This window comes from Cucumis melo, chromosome 2 (assembly GCF_025177605.1).
Source record: "Cucumis melo cultivar AY chromosome 2, USDA_Cmelo_AY_1.0, whole genome shotgun sequence".
NCBI classification, from domain to species: Eukaryota; Viridiplantae; Streptophyta; class Magnoliopsida; order Cucurbitales; family Cucurbitaceae; genus Cucumis; species Cucumis melo.
In genome coordinates, this window is record NC_066858.1 from 21410169 (window position 1) to 21430906 (window position 20738).

At 35.0% G+C, this 20738-nt stretch overlaps 3 protein-coding genes across 9 annotated transcripts; 2 read left to right on the plus strand and 1 right to left on the minus strand.

Moving 5' to 3' along the window:
• Positions 1–1721: 1721 nt before the first annotated feature.
• LOC103494309 (diacylglycerol kinase 7) lies at positions 1722–4833 on the plus strand. The gene is made up of 12 exons (XM_008455434.3): positions 1722–2237; positions 2417–2539; positions 2664–2801; positions 2898–2983; positions 3059–3155; positions 3277–3352; positions 3581–3663; positions 3749–3819; positions 3903–3980; positions 4068–4155; positions 4262–4378; positions 4467–4833. Exons 1-12 carry the CDS (start codon positions 1890–1892, stop codon positions 4623–4625), a joined length of 1464 nt encoding a protein of 487 aa, XP_008453656.1. The 5' UTR covers positions 1722–1889; the 3' UTR covers positions 4626–4833.
• Positions 4834–7112: 2279 nt separating this feature from the next.
• LOC103494308 (glutamate receptor 2.8-like) lies at positions 7113–9355 on the minus strand. Of its 2 annotated transcripts, XM_017045907.2 has the most exons (3): positions 8438–9353; positions 7943–8352; positions 7113–7861 (listed from the first exon to the last, which is right to left on the minus strand). In XM_017045907.2, the coding sequence occupies exons 1-3, from the start codon at positions 9240–9242 to the stop codon at positions 7292–7294; spliced, it is 1785 nt and encodes a 594-aa protein (XP_016901396.1). In that variant the 5' UTR covers positions 9243–9353; the 3' UTR covers positions 7113–7291. The 2 variants fall into 2 exon arrangements, with proteins under 2 accessions (XP_016901396.1, XP_016901395.1); XM_017045906.2 differs by having other exon boundaries at positions 7113–8352; positions 8438–9355.
• A 6393-nt stretch (positions 9356–15748) lies between these two features.
• Positions 15749–19822, plus strand: LOC103494307 (glycosyltransferase BC10-like). 6 transcript variants are annotated; one of them, XR_007818734.1, is made up of 10 exons: positions 15751–16140; positions 16255–16359; positions 16428–16508; positions 16768–16809; positions 16892–16948; positions 17998–18067; positions 18513–18573; positions 19033–19092; positions 19224–19283; positions 19573–19822. XR_007818734.1 is itself a non-coding variant. In XM_051080946.1 (9 exons), the coding sequence occupies exons 1-6, from the start codon at positions 16315–16317 to the stop codon at positions 18551–18553; spliced, it is 336 nt and encodes a 111-aa protein (XP_050936903.1). In that variant the 5' UTR covers positions 15749–16314; the 3' UTR covers positions 18554–18573; positions 19033–19092; positions 19224–19283; positions 19573–19822. The 6 variants fall into 6 exon arrangements, 2 of the variants coding, with proteins under 2 accessions (XP_050936903.1, XP_050936902.1); XR_007818735.1 differs by having other exon boundaries at positions 16278–16359; XM_051080946.1 differs by having other exon boundaries at positions 15749–16359.
• The last annotated feature ends 916 nt before the right edge of the window (positions 19823–20738 follow it).

The window sequence follows — 20738 nt, forward strand, 5'->3', positions numbered from 1 at the left end:
CGTTGGTGGTAGTTGAGGTATTAAAGAACTTCATTAATGTTTTTATGAATTGTCAACATGTTAGCTTAATCTACCGTGTGTTAATTGAACGACATCTCAAATTCTTAATTATTGGAGGGCCACTTGCCTATATCACCAAACAACAAATGTTCTACTACCAAAAACATTATATGTATTCAAATATAACAATTTCTTCAATATTGAGTATTTTAAAAGCAATTTTCTTAATATAGTATTTTAAAGAAATTCTCTTTCAAGTGTTTTTATCTCACAATTACTTTGACAAAAATCAAGAATTGAGAAATGCTACAGATAAATGAACTCATGACAATCAAACCAAGGGTAGATATATTTTTTTAAAAAAAAGAAATTTGGGTAGATAATCTTTTTTACTTTGATTTACTTTTGATGACGAAAATTGTCTCCTTTCTTTCTATATATATTAATTTCTCTTTTGACTTTTGATGATGAAATTTGTCTTCTTTACTCACAACCCGTTTTCAAGGTTTGGCTTGTTATACTAAATATGGTATGTTTGACCTGTTTTGGTTTGTTTTCTTTTTTCTTTTTTCTTTTTTACCGACCATTAAGATTAAAGCAAACATCTTTTTATAGTTGTGATATGCCTACTTCTAACCTCTCGTCTTAAACTAATTACAAACATAACAATTAATTTAAAATAGTAACTAAATTAACACATTGTAAAAAAAAAAACTTAAAGATATATAAAGATAAGGTTTGATTCTTAAAATTATAAGTGATAGATTGTATCAAGACTAGAAATTTATCGGCAACAGAAGTTGTTGTGAAAAAAATTAAATTATAGAATATAATCAACATATAAGATGAATAGGAATAACAAAATAAAAAAAAATCATGACACCACCAAAAAGTGGAAACTTAGGACGAAAGTGGGTTGGAAAGGGGACTTGGCCCTTGGCCTAAGCCCGTGTGTTGTGATCTTGGTTAAAGTTAAAGTCGAGTCTTAACCAAATGTTTAATGCTTAATGAAGTATGTTTCACTCATTTGGATCCAAAATGTTATTTTAGACCATAATATGTTCTAAAGAAGATGCTCGATTGTCAAGGTCATCCCTAATCAAACATGAAACTGGTAACCTCTCGACTCGATTATCTAAGGCTACTTTGAAAACCTTAGAAAACAACCTAGGTCAACTTTGTCTATCATACATGAGTGAACTTGAGTCCTAACTCAAACTCTCTAGCTTTTACACTAATTCACTCTCTAACTTAAGCATGAGTGAATTAGTGTCAATAACTTGATATCACATAGAGTTTACGTTTTCTATAGCCAAATTTTAACATCAACAAAATTTATCATGAACCTATTGTCAATACATTTTGTGTATATTTGTAATTATTATAATATATGAGTTATACATTTAATTATTAACCTTAAAACCATCACCGTTACACTGAGCTTATGCACTTAGATCGAAAAACATTTGATTTAATTTAACCTTTAAGAATATGCGAATTCAAAAGAAAAAAAAATGTAAAGATAGCTTATATGAGCAATAAAGGTATATACCTTACACATTGAAAAAAATAATGATAATAAGAAACTTTAGAAATACAAAATTTAAACTCACATCATCATTATCTAAAACGACCATGAACGAACCTCAATGTTTTCGAATTTTGTGTAAAGTCAGAATATTTAGTTGACATTAGACGTAAAGATGAGGATTTGTCTGACATCGGCCAGCGCAGTCCCTGTGATGCCAAACAAAAGTCCCCATCACCGACGCCACTCTGTTTACTCCTCACTCACAACCTTCCAACCTCCCGCTTTTATTGTTCCTACTCACCTACGCTTTACTTAACCCCACGAAAACCACTCTTCCCCGCTTCTCAAACTCCCACAAATGGACCATTCCAGCGCCGGACCCGGTGCCGATACCGGCGACGAAGTTACTGTAGCAGCTCGCTCCTCCTTCATCGACTCACTCAAAGGCTGCGGCCTCTCCGGTATACGAATCGACAAACATGAGCTCAATACAAAGGTTATAATGCCCCAATATCTCCGCTTTGCCTTGCGTGATTCTATCCGCTTGAAAGACCCCATTGCCGGAGCCTCTGCCACTACTCCGCCGCAGAATATGGTCTCGCCATCGCCGGAGACCCCTTTGGTGGTCTTCATTAACCCACGTAGCGGTGGCCGCCATGGTCAGAAGCTTAAGCAGCGACTTCAGGAATTAATCAGCGAAGAACAGGTCCACTTTGTATTCTGTGAAAAAATCTCGGGATTCCCATTATTTTTTCTTCTTTTTACGTGTGTCATCTTTGGAATTTCCGTACTTGTTTTTTTTTTTTGTTTATTTGATTATTATTTTTGGTGGGTGTAATTGATGTATTTGAATTTGGTATCTGAGTTTGTATTGTACTGTTGTAGGTGTTTGATCTTTTGGATGTGAAGCCTCATGAATTTGTGCAGTATGGATTGCGTTGCCTGGAAATCTTGGCTGATCATGGTGATGTTTGTGCTAAACTAACTCGTCAAAAGATAAGGATCATGGTATTTTGATATTCACACTAACCCCACATAAAAAGATTGTTTCTATTGCTTTTAAATATTTGTTATCCAATGGAATTGTTTCGTATTGGAAAATTGATGAAGAAAACTTGAACCGGTGGAGCAGGTTGCAGGAGGTGATGGTACCGTCGGTTGGGTACTGGGAAGTCTAGCAGAACTTTACAAACAAGATCGCAACCCTGTTCTTCCTGTTGGGATTATTCCTCTTGGTACTGGGAATGATCTTGCCAGAAGTTTTGGTTGGGTGAGTTTTTGTAGTTTCAACTCGAACTTTTATAGGAAGGCATCATTTTTTCCTTTTCTACTCGAATTAAGAATCATTGCTTTTTTTTTTAATCAGGGAGGTTCATTTCCTTTTGTTTGGAAATCTGCTGTTAAAAGATCTCTCCTCAGGGCTACCACTGGTCAAGTTGGTTCTTTGGATAGGTGAGAATTTGAAAAATTTCCGAACGTTGAAGGTGTTTTTGGAGTTGGTTTAAACTTGAATTTCTCTTGATGCAGTTGGCATGTTTCATTGTCGATGCCTGCTGGAGAAAAAGTGGAACCACCACATTCTTTGAAGCTAACAGAAGAAAGTGATATGAATGAAGCTGTGCATGTAATTATATGCTGTTTCAATTATACTATACCAGTTCCAATCACTTATCCACACAAAAAAGAAGAAAATGTTGGAATTTGTTTCTCGGTTTGTGATTGGAAATGTTGTCCCATGGCTGCAGAAACTGGATGGCATAGAAGATTCACCAACAAAACTGGCTTGTTTTGAAGGAGTATTTTATAATTACTTCAGCATAGGTAAGTTGAACTCACTGGTGAAGTTAAACTTTGAAATGTATATGTTTAGAAGTGATTAGTTGTAATTTCACCAGCAAAGTTGATTGTGTCTTGAACTTAATAGTGCCATGGAGGATTAGATTAATTAGTCATCGTTCTGCTTCTCTTCTTTAAGACGATAGTCTATTTGCTTATCTGTGAAATCACTAGCAGTTGTTAATTAACCAATTCTATTAATGTACAATGCAGGAATGGATGCTCAAGTTGCTTACGGCTTCCACCATTTGCGCAACAAAAGACCATACTTGGCTCAAGGTCCAGTTACAAATAAGGTTGGACTAACAATTATATTTATCCGTCAAAAATATGATTTCTTTCTTGATTAGTGGTTGTTTATAAATCTTTTATTTTTGACAGTTAATTTACTCAAGTTATAGTTGCACTCAAGGTTGGTTCTTCACATCCTGCTCAAACAATCCAAATTTGAGGTGATAGCTTATACTTATCAAAAACCCAGTAGAATGCATATACATTCTCAGTTTCTAACCACATAAAGTTTTTCTTGTTGTAGTGGGCTTAAGAACATCCTTAGAATACATATAAAAAAGATCAACTGTGCAGAATGGGAAAAGGTTCCAGTTCCTTCCAGGTAGAACTGCTCCAGTGTGCTAATCATGGAACTTGTTTACTTTTTTTTGAGGACATTAATTGATGAGGTTTTTTTGGTTGGGCTTAGTGTTAGGTCTATTGTTGCTTTAAACTTACATAACTATGCAAGTGGAAGAAACCCATGGGGTAAGCTAAAGCCAGAGTACTTGGAGAAGGTACCCACAATGAAGTTCTGTTATGCTATGGTGTCTTTTTTAGTTGGCATTGTTGTTTTCTCTTCTTTTATGCTATAGATCGACTTAAATATTTATATTGTACTAGAGAGGTTTTGTGGAAGCACATGCTGATGATGGTCTTCTAGAGATTTTTGGCCTAAAACAAGGATGGCATACATCATTTGTAATGGTTGATATAATCTCTGCCAAACATATTGCCCAGGTGCTTCATCTTTTTCAGGAAAATTACTACTCGGTTTTCTACTCCGAACACGATTTGTGTTTTTGAACTGTTGAATGTTTGTTTACAGGCAGCAGCCATTAGAATTGAAATTAGAGGTGGGAAGCGAAAGAAGGCATATCTGCAAATGGATGGGGAGCCATGGAAACAACCAATAAGCAAGGAAAACTCAACGTTTGTTGAAATCAAGAGGGTCCCTTTTCAATCACTAATGATCAATGGGGAATGAAAGCTTCTTCATCTTTCATCGTCTCCTCTTCAGTTTGCTGGCTGAGTTGATATATTCTTTTTTGTATGATAATATCATATATATGTATGTCTAGATTATTCATGTTCAACACAACCCTTAGAACATCCCTGAGGCTTAAAAGTATATGTTTAGTAGGCAATCTGAACATGGGAAGGTGAAAATAAGAGATTTACTTATAACAGGGTTATATTTCATGTTTTTAAAAAAACTTAGGTTATCAATCAAAGTTACAATGCTTTTAAATTTGTAACAATTACGTTAGTAAGCAATAGTTCAGTCCTTAAATATTCAATTTGCGATAATTTCGGTCCTTCTTATGAGACTTCTTACACATGTAAATCGATAATTCTCGATGTAAACTATAATGACTATGTTGATAATTTTTTTTTTAATGATAGGAACGAACTGTACTTGATAAAATCTTTTAGGATAGGAATTAGTTTTTGCTAAAAGATCAGAAGTGTTCTCAAGCTTTTATATATGTGTTTGGTAGGAGATTTACGAATTTGATTCTACCTTAAGCAATTTTGATTGTCTGAAACTATATTTATAAACTATAAAATGAGTTAGAGTAACTATTTACTACTGAGAAATAATTAGGTTAAATATAAATTAGCGATATATTTATGGACATGTTTTATGTTGGTTTTTTATAACTATTCTTTTGCAATATTATATTATATAAAAGAATACATATTTTTGTAAATAAGGGAATTTGGATGTGTTCACACGAAATTTCATAAGAAATTTAATTCATGGAATCGAACTTTGTATTGATTTATGTATTATGGATACAATCTCTAATATTTACTCATTTGATTCTTTCTCTCACATGCTATTTAAACTTAGAACTTTTTGATCTTCGGTCTTCAAGAAGTTGTAATTACAAACTTCAATTTCTGGAATTCAAGGAAAGTTTGATATTCCAAGTCTTCGATTTTTCAGAAGGATGATCTCGAGGTTGATAATGACATGCACGTCTTTAGAGCCTTCAGAAGTTTTTGTCTTCAATTCTTCACAGCCTCGATTCCTCCTTCAACCAAAGATCTTCAAAATGAATTGGAATGTCTCTATTTACAAAGAAGGGATAGTTGCAAATTTAGCAATTATATTCAAAATAATTAAGTATATAGCAACATTTTAAAAAAATTGCAAATATAGCAAAATCTGTCAAAATCTATCGATGATAGGAGTCTATCACCGATAGACTATGTAGCAAATGTTGGTCTATCACTGATAAACCATAAGAGTCTATCAACGGGTAGGCTTAGGCCTGGGTCCATCTGCATGTTGGGTTTGGACTTGGGTCCATCTGCTTGTTGGGCTTGAGCTTGAGCCTATTTTCTTGTTGGGCTTGAGCTTGGGCCTATTTTCTTGACAGGCTTGGGTTCGAACCCATTTGCTCAGTGGGTTTGGGCTTGGATCTATTTGCTTGGTGGGTTTGGGCTTGGATTCATTTGCTTGGTGGGCTCGGACTCAGGCCCACTTATTTGCGCAAGCTCGGGTTCATTATTTCTTTGGTCCAATTTTTGTTCAGAGGCTTGAACTAGGTTCGATATAAGAAAACTTGACTACCCAAATCCAATCAAATTATAATCATCTCAATTTTGTGGTGATGATGTGGCGTGATTTAATTGGCCAAAATTTACTACAAATGCATTAAACAAATAAGTTACGTTTATAGATGAAATATTATATTGTTAAATTTTTTTTAATATAATTATACATTTAAAAATAAAAATTTGAACATCATCAACAGTCTTTTTTAAGTGAATGTATTTTGCAAAAAAGTTTCAGTGGAACCTACAATCTCATATTTCTTAAATTGTCTAAACACAGAAAATAGTTATTTTAAGATATTTTTAAAGATAAAAATAAACTAGCACATTACAATTTCTTTTATGAGTATAGTTAGAGATGCAAAATAGACCAGATTCTTTCCTTTAGATTCAACCACGCTTGCTGATCCGTATTGAAGTTGATATAATTAGAATGAGATTCTATTGACAAATGAATCATAATAAACATAATTTAGATTGTTAATCTGTCACACTTTACTTTCATCAATACTATTCGAGGTAACATTAATAGTTAACAATAAATCTAAAAATTCATCATTTTCATATTGTTACGGTAGCAATATTTGTAATGGTAAAGTTAATGTGACCCCGTAATTTTCAGCTACAATCTCATTGAACACATTTTATTTCTCCGTCAGATTACAAAAATTAACTACAAATTATAGCACATGTAATTTTCAGCTAATCTCTTTACAATTATGGAAAGCAGCTAAACAACAACAAATGTAATCAAGTGAGATCCAATTTTATCTCAGATGGATGTACTTGGGTCTCAGAAACAGAATGTTCTGATCCAGATTGAGTTGTTTGTGCATTATGTTCCATTTGGTCTTCGTTTACTGTACCCAAATTGTGTGGAGTAGAAGGGACAAAATATACTCTAGAATAAAAAAAACATAATACTTATAAACAATAACCATAATTTCTTTTTTATCGAAGGTGAATGTATTTTACAATAAATATTTATCAACAGAGCCAAGATTTCCAACAGATTACCTGAATCATCAAAGCATAGAGTTAATGTATTTTACATTAAGTATTCATGGATTGGGCATTATTCTCAGTTTAGTGTTCATTTTCTACGCCCAAATTGTGTGGGTTTTCAGTGGGATTGACATGGTCTGGTGTAGTAGCTTCTGCTGTCTCAGAAATAGAACTAACTCTAGAATGAGTTGGTTGCTGCAGAGATGATGAAGATTGGGCAGCAACCAAATTGGGGGTTAAGTTGACATGGTCGTCTGTAATGAGCGGTGGAGTAGCAGGAACTGAATGTACTCTAGACTGAGCTGTTTGCAGAGATGAAGAATGGAAATGCATTCTGTAAAAAAGCTTAACCTTTTCAACCAGTTTGGAGGTGAATGTAGACTCGACATAGCCAGTGGAATCGAGCTCATGTGTGAGAAAGAACTGGATCAAATATATTAAAAGCGATAACGAGTTGGCAACTATGGTAATAATGAATAAACCACCAAATCCCCGAACATCGAGAGGTGAATCGTTTGAATCTGGGATTGGTGGATCATCTTCATTCAAGAAGTATCTGTTCTCAATTTTCTTCATTTTGTCTTTATCTTCAGTTACATTTAATATTGCCCTTGAAAAGTAAGTCGCCAAGGGAGATCCTTTAGGGAAGGCCTGTTGATTAATTAATTTCAAAACAGGGCAAAACAGAGCTAATTCAAAATGAAAGCTGAGAAATAGTGAGAGAGAACTCACGAAACCCAATCCACCAGTTGCGTAGGTGGGTCCGACCATTCGAAACCCAGAAGGATTTCTCCGAAGGAAGACCTTAACGTAAGGAATTTCATCAAAAATTGCAGCAACTCCACCGTCATTGTTTCCTCTAATCAAGGCTTCCTTAAACTCATCGGGGTTTCCGTACGGTTTCAATTTGGTTTCATTAAGTAGTAACTGGGTTATTAGAAAAGATCTGACAAAGGAATCGTTCTGATAACCCACATAGTAACCCTTTTCTCTGATCTCATTTACATCAAGAAAGGAAGGTCGTAGCCTTTGCGCAGTCAACATGGAGGATAAGTTTGCAGTGTAACTTTGTGTGAGGATTAACACCGCAAAAACCCATATGATCAGCAAAAATCTGGACAAGTTGTTCAATATCCTCTCCCCTGAAAGAATATTGTTAACATTTGCTATTGTGTAATTTTGTATAGTGCAAAATTAAGGTTATTAAAGTGATGAAAGTGTACTAACTGTGAGCAAAGACGAGAGTGGAGAAGGAAAACCAAAAGATGAGGCCAATTTGTTGTTGGGGCGTGCCTGCTCCAAAGTCAGTGTTGACACGACATTCCAGTAACCAAACAACAAAACCTGTAAATATGAAAGAGATGAAGGAAACAAGCCAAAGATTCCATTTAAATGGCTTCAAGAAAATCCACATGTGCTGATCTTTCTTATCATTTCTCAAAGAAACCAACATTGTTACCCTGGATTCTGAATAAGGCAAGGTGAAGTCCACCAACTCCGATCGATTTGCAACTATTGTTATATCTCCAACAATTACATTGAATTTCTGCACGTCAATCTGGCGTAGAAGGTCATCGTAGGATCCATTACTCTTCCCATTTTTGTCCACAAAAGGAACGAACGTGTAACGAATGGGAATATCTAATACTTCAACAACAGATTTGAAGACATCGATGCAAAATCCAGTGGACTTTTGGGGGTGGATAATGTTGGCGTTTACGAACTCCGGGAAACCTTTGACTGGAATTCCTATAGTTAAATTAATCCAAGGTGGGTCGGTTGTGTGCCCGGGCCAAATTGGTTTTGAAATTGATTTGATTGAGAATAAAACTCCTTCAATCCAATTCCCAATGATCTTCTCCTTCTCAGCCACCACATTGAACACTTCGAAAGTTGGTCGTTTTAACTCTCCATCAACCAAAAAGAAATCTCCACTGATGCCTTCAAATTTTGTCTTCACAATTGCATCTCGCAGCTCTGACTTAGTGGCACTTCCAGGGATTGTGGGACGATTCACTTTCTCCACTGCCATGGCCAATGCCCACAACGTATTGTACGCCTGCACTGCAAAAATATTGGGCAATGCTGTTTTGTTGCACACACATCACCCATTGTTCATCTTAGGATGCACTCGTGTGTTACTTGTGTCCCCTCATTTATGGTTGATTTCGACAGTTAAATGGACCTTTTTTTTTTTTTTTTTTATGGACATAATGTGATATATCTTGTCCAATTAGCCACTAGCCAGTCCGTCAATGGAAATAAGGGATTTTAAACTTAAAATAGTCTAAACTTAAAATTTTAAACTTAGAATAGTCTAAACCAAGTTGTAGGAAGAGAAACAAATAAGCACTAATGCCTAAATTTTTAACCAGATTTCAAAACAACAAAACAACTTTTTAGTTATTTGATAGTTATTCTGGTTTCTAAATTTTGAAGTTTTTTTTGGAAATATGACATAAAGTCAAACTTGTGAATTGTTATTTATTATATATATAATAGAGACAAACTATCATTAAATGAAATCTATTATTGATAGATATATATTCTTAATTAAGATCTAAGATTGATAAATCTTTCATTAACGGAGATTTCATAACTAAAGATGATAATTAAGTCTATTACTTTAGAGGAACATTCACTAATTGAGATCTATCTGTGATAAATAATAATGTCTATAATTGATTACTCCTATGGTTGTTTTTTGTTATTATGTTTATCTTAAATATCTTATATCAATATATTTCTATGTAAGTTTATGATCAATTCTGTGATTAAGGTCTATCAACGGTGGGTGACCGTTATATTTATTGTTTGTTCACCTATTTGCTATTAAAAAAAGGTTAATTAATCTATGATATTTGATTTTTTTTTTTGTTGCTATCATCGATTTTATATCAATAGATTAAAAATAGTAAAGTCAGACTTAATATCAATTGTTTGTTCACCTATTTGCTATTAAAAAAAAGGTTAACTAATCTATGATGTTTGGCAATTTTTTTTCTATTATTGATTATACATCAATATATTCGTAAATATTCTATATTATTGAATAAATCATAATATTTAAAAAGTGAGGAAACATCTTAGAAACCCCTAAAGAAAAATTTATAAATAGAAAATATTAAAAAAAAAAGTAATATGAAAAATACTAATAATTCAGAAATCCTAATTTTTCTTTTAACGCCCTTCCGCAAACTCAAGATGCTAGAATCACGAACTTGAGTTTGCTAAAAAAAACATCTAAATCAAATCGATCTAGGATAGAATCAGAAACCTACAAAGAACAAAAATACAAAGAATTTCTAGGTTAAATTCAAACCTATGAAGAAGAAAACGATTAACTTTTGAGATAGAAACATGAATCATATAGAAATCTATAACAAAACCTATGAAAAACGAAACAAAAACTTCTAAGCAAGAACAAAGATCCTTATAGAAAGATCAATAACAAAGCCCAAGAACTACTGATTTGAAAACAAAACAAAGACTCGTATATATTTCTTTATTCAAAACCATACGAAGTCGGTTAAACAAAAAATGAACTAGACTAGATTAAATGAATTGAACCAAAAAGGGCTAATTGAATTGAACTGACCTAAGTAAATCAAACTAGTCCTACTTCAGAAACTAGAATCTACGTTCACTACAAGAAAATGGAGCATTTCCGACGCAGAAAAGGACGTCGGCATAAAGAACGTCGGGAATAAAGGCTTTCCCGACGCCGTCAACAACGCGTCAGGAGACGCGTCGGGAAAACACTCTTTACCGACGCATCACGAAGGCGTCGGCAAGTATATGTCGGGAAAAGGATAAATTAATTTTAAAAAACGAACTATTCCCAACGCCGTGAACAATGCGTCGAGAGCGGCGTTGGGAATAGGGGTTTTTCCCAACGCAGCATCAAACGTCGGGCAAAACGTTTAATGAGCGTTAAGAATTCCACTTTTCCCGACATTTTTTGGGGGATTTCCCGACGCCACGTCACTGCATCGGGAAATCCCCTTTAAATCGTTTCAGTTCTATAATTTACAGAACCGAGACCGAGAGGGAAAAAGAGAAGAGAAGCCGAGAGCGTCGTCGCCATTTCCGTCGCCCTTCCGCCGCTGTTCTGCCGCCGTCCCTCGCCGCCGTCTGCCACTTTAGGTAAGTGGAAAATGAAAATTTATTTAGTTTAAATTTATGTTTTAGGGTTTTTTTGATGAAAATTATTTTAGGATTTTCTTTTGGAATAGATTTTTGTTTGTTAAATGTATTTTTGTATAGAGTGTGTGTAATTTGTGGTTGAATTGAAATTTGAATCGTTTAGAGTTTAGGTTATTTAGAAAATTGAACTGAGGGGGGATTTTATAGTTAAATGAAAATTGAATAGGGGGTTGATTTGGGGAGGGAGTTTATTGTTAAATTGAAAATTGAATTGGGAGGGGGTTTATATTTGAATTGAAAATTGAAATTGGAGGGGGGGGGGTTAATAGTTAAATTGAATTGGGGAGGGGGGGGGGGGGGGGGAGATGTATAGTTAAATTTAAAATTGAATTGGGGGGAGGGGGTTTAAGTTAAATTGAAAATTGAAATATGGGGGGGGGGGGGAGGGGATCTATAGTTGAATTGAAAATTGAAATGGGCGGGGAGGGGAGGGGAGGGGGGAAAGTTAATAGTTAAATTGAATTGGGAATGTAATATGTGTGTTAAGATTTATTTTGGCTATCCTGCAGTTATGGTAGCCTGGTTGTGTTGAATATTTTTATTGTTGATTTGAGATGGTTATCCTGCAGTTATGGTAGCCTTTTTTGTTTTGAATTTGCTGGTTTCAAGGGGTGGTAGTAGGATAGCTTGAAGTATTTTGTTGTTAATAATTAGGTTGTGTTGGCTATCCTGCAGTTATGGTAGCCTCTATAGTTTGGAGGGGTTTGTAGGATGCGATGATATTTTGAAGTATTTTGTTGTTAATAATAAGGTTGTGTTGGCTATCCTGCAGTTATGGTAGCCTCTATAGTTTGAAGTTAGTTATTGAAAAATAGTGAAAATTCAGGGGAGTAGAGAGTGAGAGACATATGTTTCTAATCAAACCTATTTATGTTTTAGGGACTTAAACAATGGATAAGGATTGGATGAAACTTAGAAATAAGTTATCCCTTGAGTATAGACATGGAGCGACCCAATTTTTAGAATTTGCCAAATTTCACGTTGATGCTTACGGACGATTAAGGTGTCCATGCAAGAGATGTTTGAATTTAAATTGGAGCTCATTAGAGGGTGTGGAACCACATTTGCTGACTATTGGAATATCCCCCTACTACACAGAATGGGTGTATCATGAAGAGTCATTAAGCTATAGAGGTACAGAAAACTTTGAGGAAGGAACTAGTAGTAATCCTTTTAATGAAGGAACCAGTAGTACACAATTTAATGAAGAAAGTGATATCTTTGGTATGCTAAATGATTTACAAGCCCCTCTTGAACATGAAGAGGAAATAGAGGAATTTCGTTTGGAAGATGAAATGGCGATGAATGTTGGGGTAAATATAGATGAGGATACAACAAATAATATATTTCAGGACTTATTGAATCAAGCACGTAATGAGTTGTACCCCGATTGTTCTTAATTTTCGTCGTTGAATTTTTTGGTTAAGTTGATGCATGTGAAAGTTCTAAATGGTTGGAGTAACAAGTAGTTCGACATGTTGTTAGAAATCTTAAGAGCAGCGTTTCCAATGTGTAATAGTACTATTCCTAGTTCATTTTATGAAGCAAAACGAAAACTTCGTGACTTGGGCTTGGGATACGAGACTATTCACGCGTGCAAGTATGACTGTGTATTGTATTGGAAAGAGTTTGCTGATTTGAGACATTGTCCTACATGTAGCGAGGCTAGGTACAAGGTTAATCATAATAGAGGAAAAAAAATTCCGCATAAGGTATTCCACCACTTTCCTTTGGTACCTAGATTACAGCGCTTGTTTGTATCGCAGGAAGGGTCTGCTGACATGAGATGACATAGGGACAAACGTGTTGAAACAGATGATGTCTTGAGACATCCAGCTGATGCAGGGGGTGGAAGCACTTTGATTCTGGATTTCCTGATTTTGCTTCTGATCCACGAAACGTGCGTTTAGGCTTGGCTTCAGATGGGTTTAACCCATTTGGTCAAATGAGTACCTCGTACAATATGTGGCCTATTATGTTACTTCCTTACGATTTGCCACCATGAAAATGCATGAAAGAGACAAATTTCTTTATGTCACTGCTCATACCCGGTCCTAAATCTCCTGGTAGGTAAATTGATGTGTATCTCCAACCATTGATTGAGGAATTGAAAGAGTTATGGACTTTTGGGGTGCGTACGTATGACTCTCTTACAGGTCAGTTCTTTCAGCTATACGCAGCCCTGTTGTGGACGATTAATGACTTCCCGGCGTATGGTGACCTATCAGGGTGGAGTACGAAGGGGTATCAGGCATGTCTTAAGTGGATGATTAATAATTTTCCGTCCGCTGTCTTAAGTGGGCGGACGTTGGGAGAGAATACATTGAGGTCGTCAAGGGCGACCTCCAGGTAATTAAATGCATTACACATTTATATATGATTTCATTTGAAACATATCTAACTTTAACCAATCTAATGTGTTATGTTTGTAATGTGTAGCGATTGTTTGTGCTTGATTTCAATGATCAAGCAATGAACAGGTTTGTTGAGCATCAGATGCTCACGACCTTTAAAGAGTTCCGGGTCGGCTGTCATAGACATTTCAAAAAGTACAGCGACCCGGAGGAGGCTCGTGCCAACCCACCAAACGCATTGGTTGGACGTGATGAGGATTGACACTTCCTCTGCGACCATTATATCAGCCGTGCATTCCAGGTATTTGTCATGATTAATTATGATAACAAGTTTTAATATGTATAAGAAATAAACAATATAATTGTTTTAATGCAGGAGCAATCATGGACGAACAAGGCTGCTAGACAGAAGCAGCCTTACAATCATAGTAGCGGGTCCAAGTCGTTTCTACAACGACAGTATGAGCTCGCTGAAAGAAGAGGACAGCCGGTCGATCGTGTGGAATTGTTCCGAGAAACACACGTTCGAGTTGGGACATTCGTGTCGCAGGCCGCCGAGGATGCGCATGTAAGTTATGCCCTTATTAATTATCCACTTTCATTAAATATTTTTGCGCGTTACCTAACATAGTTTTTAAATTTGTTGTAGAATCAAATGCTGGAACTCCAATCCCAGCCTACCCCAGAGGGTAGTCAGCCACTCTCTGAGGATGAGATATGCGATCAGGTGTTGGGTAGATGACCAGGCTACTCAAAAGGCCTTGGTTGGGGACCCAAGCCGAAGGCTCGCAGAACGGCGAGTACAAGCAGTTCGTCGACATCTTGTTCGCAGTCCACATAAAAAAAGATTGAATTACAAGCTAAACTTCATGAAGCTTTGGAACGGATTGAAGTACAAGATAGAAATCACCAAGCATTAGCTTCACAAGTGGAAAGTATGAAAAAGATGATAGAAGAACTAACTCGTGCACAACAGGGACCACCACATGATCCCTAGCTCTGTGATACGTATATGTCTCTATTATTCTTAACTTTTTGCAATATATGATTTTGTACTAAACTTAGTTATTTTTATACCATTTTTAGGACCGAAGGTGTATAATAACTCGCGTACGCACCTCGTTAGGAGACTTTTTCTTAATGTTTATGTTTTTTCTATTTTAGAACTATATTTTGTTATAGTGAACTTATTTGTATTATTTATTTTAATTCTATTTTTTTAATTTGTGTTTGTATATTTCTTAATTTATTTTAATTTATATTTAATTTGTTTTAATTTAATCCAAAACGTCGGAAATTTTTTTTGAGATATCCGAACATTATTGTGAATGTTTGAGCAAAATATTATAAGGAAAAAAGTAGAAATAAAATATTTAAAATATATATATAAAAAGGAATTTCCGACGAAAAGAAACGTCGGGAAAAAACGTCGAAAAAGAGCTTTTCCCGACGCCTAAACATGCGTCGGCATAGGCTGCATCGGGAATACCCCATTCCCGACGCATTTCTCCCGACGTTCTTCCCGACGCCGTTTGGTACGTCGGGATATCCTTTCCCGACGTACTTTTCATTTTCACCGACGTTTTTTGGCGTCGGGAGTACCCCCTTCTCTTGTAGTGGTTGTTTGAAACCTTTCTACCAATATTTCGTGAAACCCTTCATTTGGTAGAGATCCACGACGAAGATGAAGTATGAGGTGGATCTAAACATAAGAGAATACGACAGAAGTAGATTTGAGCAAAAGTGGAGTGTAAAGGCACCGACGGAAGTAGATTTGAGTGGAGGTGGACTGCAATGACAAAGTTTGCACTAGAAGAAATCTGGTCTTTAATGTCGGGTGGAAAAAATGAAAAATAAGCTTTAATGTCGGTTTTCAAAAGGCGGATGTTTAATGTCGGTTTTAAACCGACATTAAAGCTTTATCTTTAATGTCGGTTTAAAACCGACATTAAACATCATGTTATTTAGAACCGACATTAAAGGTCTTTTTATTTTATTTTTTATTTTTTTAATTTTGTAAAAAGGTGAATTTTTCTCTCTCTTACTTTACTCTTTTCTCCTTTCTTCTCTACCAAACCCTACACTTTACTCTTTTCTCCTTTCTTCTCTACCAAACCCTATGAAGGTTTTCTCTCAACATTTCTTCCCTTTCTTGCTTTCTCAATCTCATCACTTTCTCCCCTCTCTTCTTTGATCAGTCGCCAATGCGTGTGAACTCGTCGCCGTGCTATCATCGGAGGCAGCTTCTTCCGTTGCCGCCCTTTAAACAACAAATGGAGATGAAGAACGAGTCGATTGAGCTAGGCAGTGGATCTGATCGGTTTGCAAGAAGGGGTTGGGCGGCGGTGTCTGAAGAACGGGGAGGCGAAGGTCTGGTAGACATGAGAACTTTTGTCATAAATCTGATACATGAGAACTTTTGATGATTTTACAAGTGTTTTCCTACTTTAGTATTAGCATTGAAATGATGTTGATTTTAAGCAGGTTGTCTTCTCTGTGTAGCGTAGTTTTTTGAATGTTAACGAAGGTCGATATAATCCCGAGATGTTGCCGGTGATATCTCAGGAAAAATGGCGAAAGGGTTCTCAGGTTTAGCCTCTTTGTTTACTTGTAAAATAACATATTTGTCTTTGAGTATTGATGAATTTTTGTTCCAGTGGATTACTTTGGTGAGGAGACATGCTGAAGTTGTAGTGAATGATGAAATAATATTCCCTCTCTTTAAGAAATTTTGTAAGGTGCGGAATAAAGTTATCAAGTAATTAATTCAATTTAAGCTCTTTTTTTTTTTTAGCTATTTTGTTTTTGGTTTTTAAATTTTTAAAAATTAACCTAAACATCTTAGCCAAATTCGAAAACCAAAAATAAGTTTTAAGAAACTGTTTTTTCATAGTTTTTTAAAAAAAAAAAAAAAAACCGAATAGTCACCATAATAATCAAGCAGTATTTGTAATATCATCTCATGATGATGAGATTTATCTTTTCTCCCTTTTGCAGCGATGGCCGCCAGCGGACCACGATACTAGAAGGAAAACAACAGTAAGTCATTTTGGTTAAGAGTAAATTGTAATGTAGTTGATTTAGAAACAGAAGGTTGACAAAAAATGGTATTGTAAATTAGGAGAAGTATCATCGCAACTGCATACCAGATGAGCATTATGTCCAGACTTTACTTTCAGTAAGTTGCTTTTGTGGTCTTCTTTTGCCTTTTACTTCTCACTTGCACTTGAAAATTGTATTCAACCACAACGAAAACATTCAAAGTTTAAAACTGTAAATCAAAATTTTGTTAGTCCCTCTGGAAGGCCATTGTTAAATGTGCAACATCATTCAAGTAATTAATCCATTTAGAGTCCATTGTTTTGTTTTGTTTTGTTTTCCCTTTTTGTTGAGTATAGAAGTCTTCAACAATGGAATTCCATCGCAAACTAAGAACCTTTTTGTAATAAAAGAGGCCAAATTTAATTTGTTCACGTAAAGTGTTACTAAAAAAAGTCACTCAATTTTATATTATAAAATAAATAGAATGAATGGAAACTACCAAATTATAAATTTCTTGTGAATTATACCTAATTATGGTTTCAAACATCACAATTTACAAATTCAAAGAAAAACTTTATATATATAGTCTTGTATATCAACGGATATAGTTGTCCATTTTGTCGGAAGGTAATTTTTCCCCAAAAAACTTTATCAAATGAAGGTTCTTGCATCTCCATTGTTTTTCATTGGTTCCTTTGCATAGTTATCACTAAACTCCTGATGGTTGAGGTCTTTTTAGAATATTATTTCACTTGCCACACATGATGATCCAGGCACATCACACATGTGAATGTTGTCTAGTTGGTGTCAATAGTTTCAATCTTGTGATGACCCCTTTGATGCCTTGCATACAAAACAAAAATGAAGGAGGCTAAAATATGACATATCCAGCATGAATTTTGTTGGTTTACTGTATTTTTATTTATTTTCCAATGCATCTCAAAATATGATTTTTTAACTCGTCACCAAAAGTTTGCATCCCAAATGATTGATGACCTTGGAAGCTCAATTATTCCACTACTTAAAAATTGAACATTTCCAGTTTCCTCCTTCCCGACAATGTACAGATTGCTATTAGTTTTCTTAATCTATTGCTTTAGTTGTGCATGGCTTGGTTGCAACCTGTCAAATTAACCTGCTACGTTTGATCAAGTGTAAAGCTTTGTGTTTGGTATTTGGTTGCAGGTTGATCCAAACACAGGAGTTTCAATGTATGAATCAGATGACATAATCAAGTATCTGGTTCAGAACTATGGTGTGGACTCATCACAATTGATATGATCAATTTGATCCTACTTTTATTTTTCTCATTATTTCTTATTGTGTGCTTACTCAAGTTAAAGATTTCTTTTTGTTCATTAAAGTTGATCGTTCCTTCCTTATGTTGCAAAGAAAATGAAAAGTTGTTCCTTTGGAGACATTTAATAAAATTGGGATTATCATGGCTTCTGTGCTAGGATGACACACATAAATCAAAAAGTGGTCAAAAGAAAATGAGAAGGCTGATAATTTTAAAAGTTTTGCCAGCATGCCAATGTTGAACTAGTTAGGCAAAAGAATTTTTCTTCAATGTCGAGCATTACACTCCTAAAACTTAAATTTTGTGCGTTTAACCACTATATAGCAGTCTTAGTGATCAAAATATACTATATCTAGCCGTGTCTCATTCTAGTTCTTCATGATGCCTTGTGTTCATGTAGGTGATGGAAATGTACCTCTTTCCTTGTGTTCATGTAGGTGATGGAAACAAGACTTTTGACGGTTAGTAGTTGACACCTCTTTTCTTTTTGTTTCCTTTTCGTTTCGATGTATTTGTTGAACTGTAGAAAAATTGAGATTGGGTAGGGTTGGAAGTTTCTTTATCGGGCTATATTTAACAAAGTTTTTTGTTGCAGACATTGTCAGAAGGCTTTGCTATGATTGGTCGTCCAGGCAGGATTAGATATTTTCAAATTTTTACTTGTTTAAGTTATGATTCTTAGTAATTTTGTATATAATCTTATTTTGGAAAGTAACCAAGGATATGTTTTGGGAATGATTCTAAAATAGTCAAAATCACTCTTAAACATGTTTCTTATCATCTAAAACTAATTTTATTAATTTGTATGATCGATTTGAATATATAAAAAAAGATTAATAATTTCGAAACCAGTCTCAAACATGCACCGTTAGGAACCAGAAACTTATAGCTTGCCCATTTGTTGCTTATGTTATTTGCAGGGTTCTATCTATAAGCCATCAAAGCTTCCACCTGCTCCACTAGAAATATGGGCATATGAGGTCATTTAATCGGACTTTTTTCAAAATTTATTGTTATAAGTTCATTATATTTCATGACTTGAAGTGGATATTTTTATGGTTCTCTTCCCTTGAACAATATTTTAAATCTCTATGTTTCTTTCATCTCACAGGGTTCTCCTTTTTGCAAACTTGTTCGTGAAGTGCTTGTAGAGTTGGAGTTACCACATTTAGTACGTTGGAAAAGTCTCTTGTACCGTTCATTTTTCAAGGCACACTATTATTAATTACATACACTCACTTATTAATATCGTCTAGGATCTTTGCATATAAATCTTTGTCAATATGGCAATGGCCTTTTAGGTGGTGTAAGCGGTAGAAGGAAAAAAGATTACTGAGTGTGAATATTGAGTATTAGTAAGAAAATATTGGGACTGATATTTTGATATTTTGATATTTCTACTAGCAACTAGGTCATAACATTGTTACTTATCAATTCAACCATCTTGATGTCTTTTACAGGGAGTTATCACTAAACAAATGACTGCAATAGAAGAAATGGTTGCAAGTGAGTACAATTAGCCAGACCCTCATCTTTGTGACAAGATCTTGAAGTTGGTCATTTGTGAAGCGTTCTACTTTGCTATTAGTTGCAGTTTTAGCTATTGCTCTCTCAATATATTCTTTTTCTTTCTTTCTTTCTTTTTTTCCAAAGGATGATCAGTGTAATAATTAAGCTTCATAATTTCTGTTTTTGGATCAAAGTTGTATATAAATGTCACATTATTAAGATTTCATTTTGTATATGTACAAGTAAAAGATTTCATTTTTAACTATTTGGTGTCATACAAAATGGACAATAATGCAAGGATTTAATAAAAATAAATTTGAAAAAACGACATTAAAGACAGCTTTAATGTCGGTTAAAAAAAAATTAAAGACATCTTTAATGTCAGTGGAAAAACGACATTAAAGATGTATCATAAGTGACATTAAAGACATATTTAATGTCGGTTATCCACCGACATTAAAGATGAACCGACATTAAAGGCCTTCAATAACACCTTCAAAGATGTCGGTTTATAACCGACATTGAAGGGCTTTAATGTCGGTTTATAACCGACATTAAAGATGTCTTTAATGTCGGTTATAAACCGACATTGAAGCCCAACCGACATTAAAGCCCTTTAATAACGCTCGCAAAGATGTCGGTCGCCAAGCGACATTAAAGGCCTTTAATGTCGGTTTTAAACCGACATTAAAGGCCAAATTTCTTGTAGTGTTGGCAGGGGCGACTAGGTTATGACGACATGGACGACCAGAGATTTGGTTTCAGAAGGATAGGGTGGGGACGAATCTACGTATTTGAGCGGTGTGCAAGGAGACCTAAATAGATATGATGTCGTTTGAGCGAATATGAGCAAGAGATGAATCTAGCTAGGGTGGTTTTAAGTGAAGACAGAGCGGAAGCGGCAAATTTATACTTGAGTTTGCCTACGAGTATTATTGATAGAGGCAGAGGTGGAACAAGGACAGTGGCGGCAACGTCAACTAAATTTCAATAAGATAAAATCCTAGAACTTTGATATAATGCGGAAATTTTATATTATTGAATAAATCATAATATTTAAAAATAAGAAAACATAAGAGAAACTGCTAACGAAAAATTTATAAATGAAAAATATAAA